The 12182-nt window shown below is 41.3% G+C and overlaps 1 protein-coding gene across 1 annotated transcript; it reads left to right on the top strand.

Annotated features, from left to right (window-relative positions):
* The first annotated feature begins 759 nt into the window (after positions 1 to 759).
* LOC103744237 (olfactory receptor 10-like) lies at positions 760 to 1695 on the top strand. Its single transcript, XM_008845970.1, has one exon. It carries the CDS (start codon positions 760 to 762, stop codon positions 1693 to 1695), a length of 936 nt encoding a protein of 311 aa, XP_008844192.1.
* The last annotated feature ends 10487 nt before the right edge of the window (positions 1696 to 12182 follow it).

Genomic DNA, 12182 nt, shown 5'->3' on the forward strand with positions numbered 1-12182 from the left:
TAGAGGCTAATATTTATTTTTATATTCGACCTGTCCCCTGCCGCTGAAGAACGTTGAATGGGACAAAGATAAGTAAAATGAATTTTAACAAGGGAATAAGGAGAGTTAGAAAGAAAGAATATGAAGCGAGCTCAGGTACTAACCGTGCGGCTGAATTGTTGAAACTTTCAGTGGACGAGGTAAGGCAGGGCCACTCCCCTCACTCATAAGGAACACATCTCTTGCTATTTTTCTAAAAGAAATGGGTCTCACTTGTCTCAGTCTTTTGTGACAGATGGACACTACTATGAATGGGTCTTCCAGGATGGGTACACCGACAATACCCCAGCACAGGAGGATCACGTGAGGACCCATGGGTCAAATTTGTGGCTGCCATCTGAAGTCAGTTAGCAAATAGACCAAAGAGAAGAGCAAAGAATAACAGCACATAAGAATACTTATGGAGAATACATTTAAAAGCAATTCTTTATTTTTGGACAAGAAATATCAAGTCCACAGTCCTGAGGGGCCTGGCTAAAGTCTTGGCAAAAAATAGCTGAACTATGGTTCAAATAAAGATGACATAATTCCTAATTCAGAGATGGCCAGTCTATAGAAGACATATAGATTCTTATAGAAGATTGGATAAAATAGAACTGACTAATAAAAAATATAATAAATAGATGACTTGTGAGTACTTGAGAAAACTGGGGATGTTTGGGTCCATTTTCTTGATAAGGTGCATTGAATTATCTTTTGCTTTTGTGCAGGTCCAAGGCTATGGGAAGTTTCAATACCAGCTTGGGCAAAGGCTTCATTTTGGTAGGCTTCTCAGATTGGCCTCAACTGGAACTCATCCTTTTTATCTATGTTTTGATTTTCTACTCCTTAACACTCTTTGGCAACACAACTATCATCACTCTGTCACAACTGGACCTCAGATTGCACAGTCCCATGTACTTCTTCCTCTCCCACCTCTCCTTCCTGGACCTCTGCTACACCACCAGCACTGTGCCCCAGCTCCTAATCAATATTCAGAGACATGACCACACCATCACCTATGGAGGGTGTGTGGTCCAGCTCTTCACAGTTCTTGCCCTGGGCTCCACTGAGAGTGTGCTTCTGGTGGTGATGGCCTTTGACCGCTTTGCTGCTGTGTGTCGTCCACTCCTCTACACAACAATTATGCACCCTCATCTGTGCCAGGCATTGGCTATCTCATCATGGGTAGCAGGCCTTGTGAACTCTCTGATCCAGACAGGCCTCATGATGGCCATGCCTCTGTGTGGATATCGACTGAATCACTTCTTCTGTGAGATGCCTGTATTCCTCAAGTTGGCATGCAAGGACACCGAAAGAACAGAGGTTAAGATGTTTATAGCCAGAGCCATAATCCTGGTTTTCCCTGCAACACTAATTCTAGGCTCCTATGTACAGATTGTCAGGGCGGTGGTGAAGGTCAAGTCAGTGGCTGGGCGCAGAAAGGCTTTTGGGACATGCGGATCCCACCTCCTGGTGGTTTCTATGTTTTATGGCTCAACCATCTACACATACTTACAACCAAACGACAGCTATTCTGAGAATGAGGGAAAGTTTGTGGCCCTCTTTTATACTATAATCACCCCCATGCTCAATCCTCTGATTTATACCCTGAGAAACAAGGATGTGAAGGGGGCTCTGTGGAAGGCACTAGGGAGAAGCACAGACTCAAGGTAGTGAAAAATTTTCTTTCTGTGATGGCTCTAGGATTACTGAGCTCATCTCAAAAGCCCCTGTTGAGTAGCTGTTCTCTAGAAAACTGCCCTGTCTATCCCATCTCAATCATCCTAGAAACCCATCTTCAGGGGTTTGTTGAGAACAAGGGTTTCATTGAAAAAGAGAGAGGGGTGACAGAAGACAGCAAGGGGATGACAGGGATGCAAATTCAATACATACATGTCTGAAATGGTCAAAAATTTAAAAATGCATCCTTAGTAGGCATCAGGACTTTAGCGCCTTCCTTGTTTGGGAGTTAGAAGAGAGGTGCTCCTGAGACGCTTTCTAGGTTACTGTTCGATCATTACTCAGCAGTAAGTGCTGATTTGCATCGCAGCTTTCCAAAAACAGGGGTTTTGAAGAATGTACCATGAGAACTTGTGGAAAATGGAGCTGAGAGACACTCCAAAGTCAGATCCCAACACGCTGTCATTGTTGGCCGTGTTACCCAAGCTAAGGCACCTGAGTTCACCCTGCTTTTTCTAATTTTTGGTGATGCTGTCCAATTCCTAATATACCAGAGTCTGTTTTAAAAGGCTCTTACACAGTGTTTGCCATTCTATGATCCTCAGAGCAAATTACTAAATCATGAATGGAGCTGCTTCATGGAGCCTGTGAGTTTCAGACATGGGTTCATTTACCCAAATGGAGAAGACATGATATCATCGGGTCAACATGCCATAAAAGAGGCAAGAACACCTCCTCAACTGAACCATGAGTCTCCATCATGTCTCTTGGTATTATGGAGAAGATATCCTCCCTGTAAGACAGAGGAGAATGGAGAAAAAAGAGCATGCAAATAATGGGCTATAAGGAAAATATTTAAAGCTGAGCAAATGTGTATGTTATAAATCAGCACACAGAAAATTATAGTGAAAAATATCCACACCTAAGAGTGTTAACAAAGGAAAAAAAATAAGCAAAGGGAAAGGCTAATAAATATTTATCATGTATGTGGAAGTTTATTTTGGGGCTGAACCTTGAAAGATTTATGCCAAGGGAATAAGCTAGATACAAAAGAACGCATAGGGTAAGAATATATTTACATGAAATGTCTACAAAGAGCAAATCTGTAGAGGCAGAAAGTATGCTGGTCCTGTTCTGAAGCTAAAGAGTAGAATAATTAGTGGTTTAAAATGAACAGGAGCTGTAATTTTGAGGTGATGAGAACATTCTAAGACGGTAGACGCACAGCTTTAGAAATGTAATGAAAATCACTGAATTGTACACTTTAAAATGCGTCAGTTGTATCAGTGTTTATTACAGCATTATTCACAGCAACCAAGTTGCGGAACCAACCTTGGTGTCCAAGAACAGAGGAATGGATAAAGAAAATGCGATATATATGTATATACATACGTATACAAATTCATATATATGCCCATAAAGAACAGCTTTAGAAACATTAAAAAACTAAAACTTAAGTTATATCCCTTGTCAGAAAAAGAGTGCAACTGGAGATAATCATTTTAAACAAATTGAATCATTCTCAAAAGAAAATTTCATGTTTCTCTCATATGTGGTTTTTAGATTTTATATAGATACATGAAATCATGTATGTATATATGACATTCAAATAGAAGTAAAACTGTCCAAGAGAACAAAGGTTACTAATGGGATGGAGTGTGGAAATGGAGGGCAGAACAAAAGATTAAGTATCCTCTCATGACAACCATCTTAAAACAGGGAAATGTGTGGGCAGTAGGATACATGAATCATATCTCAATAAAGATGTCAAAAAGAAATATATGTGATTTTTATATATTAAATGAAAACATTATAGTATAAAGAACAATCCATTACACCTAGCTGTCCTGGAACTCACTATGTAGATCAGGCTGGCCTTGAACTCACAGAGATCCACTTGCCTCTTCCTCCCGTGTTAGGATTAAAAGTGTGTGCTACCACGCCCAGCATCGCCCTTTCTAATTTTTATTTTGAGCCAGGGTCTAGCTAAATTGCCCAAGGCTGGCTTTGAACTTGTAAAGCTCCTACCTTAGTCTGCCAAGTAACTGGAATTATAGGTTTGAACCACCTCAACTAGCTCAAATCCTAGTTTTTAAAATTTTATTTTTTTTTATGTGTATGTATATATTGCCTGCATGCATATAAGTGCACCCATGTCATCCAATTCTGACCTGTAGAGGTCAGAATAGGGTATCGAATCCCCTGGAACTGGAGTTATGGGCAATTGTTAGCTGTCACGTGGGTGCTGGGAATCGAACCCCAGTACCCTTGAGATCAGTCAATGCTGTTAACTGCTGAGTCATCTCTGCAACCCCCATCGTATATTTTCTTTCTGCGTGTATAACCATGTATACATAACTATGTAGCATCTTCCTTTTTGTGTTACAGAAATATGACCACACTATATGTGTCACTGGCACCTGTTGACCATTCCTACCTGGATTTAGATCCTGGAGGAGCACTGGGTAGTTGTGCAACTTACTTTAACCCTCTGTGTCTCAACACTCTCTTCTATAAACCAAGAGTTATAACTGAAACTAGCACCAGACTAAAGACAAGCCTTATGAATATGTTGGGAGTCATATACACACTATACAATATTTGCTATTATTCTTCTTTCATGGGGGAGCTCATGTAAGAAGAAATTTTCTACATTCTAATGAGTAACAATCTCCTTCATAATTACATACAGTGTTTTATGTGTACTTACACAGTAATTGTACATAAGTAAGACAGTAAGAGGACTGTGTTCTGAATAATTTTAAAGGTCTCTCTACTGGTTTTATGCTTCTTGAGTGAAGGGAGAGACTGACACACTTGCACTTTGATTGCAATTATTTCAAGTGATGTGTATTTCTAATTAAATTGTGAATTTCAGTATCATTACTCAGCAGGGAAATACAAATTAAGACTATTTGGAAACTATTTCATCCTAGTCAGAATGGCTACTATTAGGAAAACAAATGACAACAAACACTGCTGACGATGTGGGGAAAGGAGAACCTTTATACACCACTGGTGGGAGGGTAAACTGGTGCAGCCACTGTGGGGATTAGTGCTGGACATAGAGCCAAAGGACTCTGCGTCCTCCTACAGAGATACGTCCACATCCATGTTCACTGCTGATCTAGTCACCTTTGCTTCCTAGGAAGTGGAATCAGCCTAGATGGCCATTAACATACATGGATAACGAAAACGCAGCACATACACAAAGGAATTGTATTCAGCTGTGGGATTGTCAGGAAAATGAGTGGAACTGAAAAACATACTGTGCTGAGTGAGGTAACCTAGGCTCAGAATGCCTCTCTCTCTCTCTCTCTCTCTCTCACCTGTGGATCTTAAAATTGAAGTTTTAGACTTAAGTGTTTAACTTGGAATGTCTGTAGAGACCATAAATCTAGAAAAAGGCCACATGGGGTGAGCAGATAGGTTCAAGGAGGAATGGGGATAGTAGAACACATGCAACGTGAACGTGCAGAGGGAATACAGGGGGTGGCAAGGCTTATATGGGACAGGTTGGCAGATACGAAAAGGTAGAGGATGGTTGGTGTGATGGTTAATATTGATTTTCATTGTTAAGATCCTACCCACTGAAGAAACAAGCTTCTTAAAATGTTTGTGAGGGAGTTCTCTTGATTACATTATCCTCTGACCATACCTGTGAGGGAATTGTCTTAATTCGATTAACTGAAGTGGACAGATCCACTGTAAAAGTAGGGCCATTTCCTGAGCTTGGGTCCTAGACTGTATAAAAAGGAGAAATCTAGCTAAGCGTGAGCATTCACGCTGTTTTCTGACTAGGGATGCACTGTGACCAGCTTCCTCCAGCTGAAGTATGGAAGACTCACCAATAGCTATATCACTGAAGACAGTGATTCCTCCTCCCCCAGCATCCCTAAACAGTGACAAGTTCCCTGGGGAGGAGTAGGGCAGCACCACACCTCCCCCATCCCTGAGTGAAGGTTGCAGGTCTAGTTTGTGCTGTCTTCCTCAAGCGCCCATGACTTACTTCCCTGCTATGATGGCCTGTACCCTAAAACTGTGAATCAAAGCAAACCTTTTCTCTCTTAAGATGCCCTTGTCAGGGAATTTGATCACAGCAATGAGAAAGTCGGGGAGGGTTGCCCCCAAACTAAGACTGTATGAAGAAACCACAATGAAACCTTCTGCTGTACAAACTAATCAAGATATATTAATATTAATATAGATTGTGTCTGTGTATGTGTGTGTGTGTGTGTGTGTGTGTATTTAAAGTTTGAACACAGGTAGCCTGCATAGGTAGATAATGCTGATCCCAGAATCCGTGATCACAAAATGAAAGTCTAAGTGCCAGCTGTGAGAAACTTCCTTATGAACTATTGATCAGAAAGGCCCCAAGGCCTCCAAAAAAAGGCTATCGTCGCTGCTCTTGATTGCCCACCAGAACTAGAAGGCAACACTTTATTGCTCCAGACACTGCATACTTTGGTTGTGGGACACAGAGAAATCAAGCTAGAACTGAAATGGAAGCTTCCTCCCTACTTGCTAGCTTTTGTTGTGCTAGAAGGTGTTGTGCGGGCCACTGGGGGAGAAAAGTCATCTGTTCTTACCCAGCTGTGGTCTTTGCATGTTTCAACACCAAATAGGCAGGCAGGGTGTGCCCACCTGTTCAGTAATTGCATGACTGGTGTGGGGGTAACAATCCCTTTCTGACTGGATCTCCGGCCCACTCCACAGGAGGGAGTTTATACCTGGTGCTGTGGACCTAGTTAAATGCCCATGATTAGAGAAGTCATAGACTCTAGGGGTGACCTAATGTTTTTGTTTTGCTAAATGGAGACGCTCCTAAAACTTTACGAACAGCTTTGGTCAGAGGAGTTTCTTTTTGAAGTAAGTGAACAATGGTTAGTGCAGAAACCCATGGCTATAAAACATGCAAGAGTAAGTGACTGTTGACTGTTCGGCCCTAAGATAGACACTAACATCACCCCTACAAGGCTCAGGGAAAACTGTGGAAGACGGAGTGGAAGGAATGTAAGAGCTGAAGGATGGGGAGGAGGGCTATGGAATGCTATATGCTAAGCATAGCATGGCTGTCATGAACTCAGCAGATGCTGTTGGCAGCGCTGGGCCTGCACAGGACTGGACCTGTACCGTCCAGTCAAGAATGGGGAAGGGGTTGTGCTTCCCTGCCTCTCCCCAGGGAAGCATTCACTGTCCAGGGCTGCTGGGGGAGGGAGAGTTTTTGTCATTAGTGGTATAGACACTGGTAAATCTTTCACATCCCAGAGGATAGCTCCACATTCATGCTCATGCAGGGGGCCGTCATTAAACCCGGCAGGTGATCACAAAACACACAAAAAAGTCATGAAAGTGGGAGGGGAAATTGTTGGGAGGAGGAAAGTTAGTGGAGGTAAGAGGGGGCTAAGAGAGGATGAAGGAGGTGGGATTAGATTGTATAATATACAAGTATGGAGTTGTCAAAGATTAAATTTGATAATAAAGTGATTTAAATACCTAACTAGAAATTATAATGGTTTATATTTACAACATAATTTATATTCTATGTAATATGACATGTATTACATAGGCTTTATATAATAGTGATTTATATCAATAAGCCAATAGACTTAGAATTGGTCATTCAATGTCTTTTATTCTGATCAATTACAATTGAGATAACAGATCTACTTAATCAAATTTTCTAGAAATGATTCACAGCTATTTTATTCCTATCATTTCAGAGGATAGAAAAAGAAAAGTTTCTCAGTCCACTTTCTCATGTCTTTATAACCTCAGTGCAAAACAAATCAAGTATCTTATGGACCAAATGCAGGTCAATCTATTTTCAATAAAGAAGCAAAGACTTGAATACAATCTGGGCAAGTGAAATTCAAATGGATAGAAACCAATTTTTAAAATCCTATTTGAAATGCATTTATCACAACAACAAAATGACATTTCAGCATCAGTATGAGCTTAAGCATGTATCTCATTATCCCAACAGACCAAATGATAAACATCATAGCATTATCTTATGGTACAGAGAAGTCATTTGTAAAAAGCAACATCAATTCATGACTAAAGTCTTCGCAAGCTCAGAAGAGATCCTCCAAATGAGCTGTATCATTATACAGTTAAAACGTTAGCTTTTCAATATAATAAGCAAGGTTTGCGGATCTTTCTTTTCTTCTCAACATTGTATTAAAATATAACTGATAAGGGCTGGAGAGATGGCTAAGCAGTTAAGAACACTGGTTGTTCTTGCAGAAGACCTGGGTTTGAATCCCACCACCCACATGGCAGCTAACAATAGTCTGTAACTCCAGTCCCAGGGGATCCAACAGCCTCTTCTGACCTCTGCGGGCATTGCACAACACGGGTGCACTTACCTACAGGCAAGCAATACACGAATACACATAAAATAATAAATAAAATATTTTTTATTTTCAATTATTTATTTAACAACCACATATTTAGAAGAAGCATTTCATTACATCACCATTGGCATATTCAATACCAATTTTCTGAGCTAGGATGCATCTCTTAAAAAATTGGCTGTACATTTTTAGGTTTACAATTGAATTATTACAGTTATACAATATTGTACTCGGTATAAACCCTATAAGACATAAAATTAAGTGAGGTTTTAACTTTTACAAAAGATCTCCATTATTAAAATACAGAGTTTCATACAGAAAACTTCATTTTTAATGCAATTGGCATTAAGATGTTTGCACGTGCATTTCTAATCTCTCTATATCAGATTATTACACAGCAATAAGTGAGATACAAGCTAAGATAAATAAGTTTCAAAAGCATAGTTTTGAAAGAAAAGAACAGACTGTAAAATGTTATCACATGGTACTACATATACAAGGGTTTATTTTTTTAATCATTTTAAAAAATTTTTAATAACTACATGATTAGAAGCTTTTCACTACAGCTTTAACATATTCAGTAGCATGCTCCAGAGAAAGAGTACATCTTTGTTTTAGGCCAAACCCCATAGGCTTAGGGGGGCTAGCTATGTACACATGGTTATACAGTGGATCATAAAATATGTAATTAAAAGGATGCAGGCTATGCAGACACAGATGGAATCAAAGGGAAAAATCCCAGGGCCACTGCCATGTTGTAAATATGGGGAAATAACTCACATGCTAAAAAAGTGGAGTCCATCTCCACATGGATTTGAAAACTTAAAGATTATAGAGAGCCTGGAAAAGATCTTACAAACAAGAGAGGAACCCAGAGGCGGGTGTGTGTGACCACTTTGCATAATAAAAGATTTGCCCAAGGCTGGGGAAGCTGAAAAGGCCAGGAAGGTCCTGGTAAATTCAGTTTCAGGCTCAGAGCTTGAGAGAGGAAAAAAAAACAAGATATTTTAACTTGTGTAAGGTCCAAGGACTCAGGAAAAAAGACATATAGTAGTGAAAAAGGAAACGACCTAAAAATAAAAGTAGCTAAAGCTGCCCCTCAGATTCAAACTTTGATGCAAAAAGAGAAAAAAGCTACAGTACTGTAGCTAGGAAATACTCCACATTGGAGCTGTTAAAACTAGGAAAAACTTAGAAGCTAGCAATCAAAGAGCCCTTCACCATGTGGCTCGTGAGGGTATGGGACATGGGAGCAAATAATGTCAGTCTAGGTCCTTCAGAAGCTTCACAGCTGAGTTATATAACTACCCATCCGTCCTTGCAATATAGACTGTTCAACCTAGGCCAATGCAGGGGGGAGCAGTCCTTATGCAATGGCTGGTGAAAGGCATTAAGAAGCTAGCAATAAAAGAGCCCTTCACCATGTGGCTCGTGAGGGTATGGGACATGGGAGCAAATAATGTCAGTCTAGGTCCTTCAGAAGCTTCACAGCTGAGTTATATAACTACCCATCCGTCCTTGCAATATAGACTGTTCAACCTAGGCCAATGCAGGGGGGAGCAGTCCTTATGCAATGGCTGGTGAAAGGCATTAAAGATACATGGTCATCACCAAGGGAAACTCCCATAATGAACACAGGCTGGAGAACTATAAAGGAGAGACAAGCATTACTGAGAGAACTAGGTATGAGAAAGGCAATATATGATGCCCAGTTCATTGGGCAAGATAAGACTGTGTTCACCAGAGATATAAAGGAAAGCTTAATTCAACTGGGACCTTGAGAATGGTATAGAGCTTTAATGGTTTTGCTAAGCCCTTTAATGGGACAGGATCTTTGTAAAGTGAGAGAGGCTTTAGCAGATCTAAGTGACTCTGACCAACGTGTAAAACGTGACTGTAGAATAACAGAACACCCTCCAAGAGACATAAAAAAGACCAGACAGAAGAAATGGTCCATTTAGGTTACTCAAAGACACATGTGGCAAGACTTATGTCGAGCCCAAATTCCCAAAGAAAAAATTAATAGAAAACCAAATTCAGTACTAAGGAGTTTCTGGAAGGCTTCAAAACTGGAAGAACAGTTTACAAAAGGCATTCAAAGGATAAAAGTTGGCGCACACCTTTAATCCCAGCAGTTGGGGGGCAGAGGCAGGCAGATCTCTGAGTTCAAGGCCACCCTGGTCTACATAGTGAGTTCCAGGACAGCTGGGGCTACAGAGAGACCCTGTCTCAAAAAGACAACAACAACAACAACAACAACAACAACAACAACAACAACAAACTGTCCCAGGTGTGGTTAAGGACCCCAAAGACTAAATAAGGTGAATTTCTCTCCTGATAAAGGCTATACTAGGGGTGGAGGCAGTTTTTCCCACCAGGGCCTCCCTCAGCAGCCAGGTATGGTCAATGGAGAGATGACAGTCAGGAGGCAGACCCAGGGCCTGCGGGACTCAGGGAACCAACAGGTGCAGCAGGGACAAGAGAAAACCCTGCCTCCTTAGCCTGGTGCAGGGTCAGACAGCTAGAGCCAGCACCTGTAAGGATATCAACGATAAAAGAATACAAAGAGGCGCCACGTAAAAATCCCCCAAATTCGGAATGACTCCAAAGGGACAACTAAAGATAGTAAAGAACTAACCGAATTAATGCCTCTGACCCATTCTGTGGCACCTAACAAAGAACTATGGACAAAGAAATTAATACAAATGGATAAAACCTTTCCATACTGTGGTGGACCTTATCTATGATTGATATAATATATGATATTAACCTTTTAGTGTTTTACAGATGTGAAACTCATTTGAAAGCTACCTGAAGAAACAAAGGCCAGCTATAGCTGTAAGATTCTTGGGAGTTTTATGGTTGAGTAAGATAAAAGCAGAGGCTCCCAAACTATACAATTGTTAAGAAAAACTACAGTACTGGGGTGGGTTGCCCTCCCATGAGCTGTTGGACAGAGAGAGATCCTAGAGGTCCTCAAATTCACCAAGGCTATTGCCACTAATGTTGGTTGTACACTAGAAAGATCAATAAGGCCATGTTGCTGAAGACACTGCATGATGTGAGCACGGGAAGAGAAGAAGAGATAGAGCTAAGACTAAGCCAAAAACTCCAAGCCACTAGATTGATGGCATTCATAGTGCCAGAAGGCACTATGCAAATAGTTGAGGAAGAAGGGATCCCCTATGATTCTAATCAATAATGAACCCCATGTGCTGCACGCTATGGACATGCCAAGAAATGTCTGCTAGTGCAATAATGGCTCTACTACCATACACATAACTGACAAATCTCTAATTGGATAAGGCCTACTGCTAGGGATGGAATACACAGATGGTGCTGTAGACCAGGCCAATCCCCTGTGTTAAGAAAAGCTACAGGCCCCAGCAGGGAAGCCTTTGCAAGTATACTGTTTAATGAATATAGTAAACCTACTGGGATATCTTCTAGGCATTTGTATTTACATTCATGTTTGTTTAGATGTGTCTACTTCCTTCCATTTGTCTTTATAGTAGGGGAAACACCACTGTGATAGATCAGTAGCCACGTCTTGAAGACGAATGATGGGGAGGCCCAATAGATCACCATCTTGCCATGATACAGGAGAGATCGCCCTGCATCTGTCAACCCCTCCAAGGCTCAGGGACTGTTGCAGAAGATTGGCAGAAAGATTGTAAGAGCTGGAGGAAAAATACTTATTCCTCTGAAAGGTGTAAGCCAGCCGGGTGTGGAGCCCATTGCAGAGAGTTAGCTGCGGAGAGTTAGCCAGGCATGGCAGGAAATGGGAATGAAAAAAAGGAGGGTGGCATGGCCACCTGGGAAAAATGGCTGGGGCATCCTGCAAGCATGGAAGCGAGATGAAGCATTTACAGACCTGGGGTGAGACCACAGGCCAGCAGGGTCTCAGGGGAAGCTAACAGAGACTGTGGACAGGGCACAGAAGTGATCTGATCAGGAATGGTGTGCTGTGAGTTTCTTTGTAAGTCATTCCCCCCCTCCACAATCATTCCCTACAATGAAGAAAACCCAAAATCAAAACATCTATGTGGCCAGGCCTGGTGGCACACGTCTTTAGTCCCAGCACTCAGGAGGCAGAAGCAGGTGGATCTCTGTGAGTTCAAG

The sequence above is a fragment of the Nannospalax galili genome, unplaced genomic scaffold, assembly GCF_000622305.1.
Source record: "Nannospalax galili isolate Female #2095 unplaced genomic scaffold, S.galili_v1.0 scaffold382, whole genome shotgun sequence".
Taxonomy (NCBI): Eukaryota; Metazoa; Chordata; class Mammalia; order Rodentia; family Spalacidae; genus Nannospalax; species Nannospalax galili.

Bases quoted from the DNA above. Each gene is read 5' to 3' on its own strand.
- LOC103744237 (XM_008845970.1), top strand. From the start codon at position 760: ATGGGAAGTTTCAATACCAGCTTGGGCAAAGGCTTCATTTTGGTAGGC.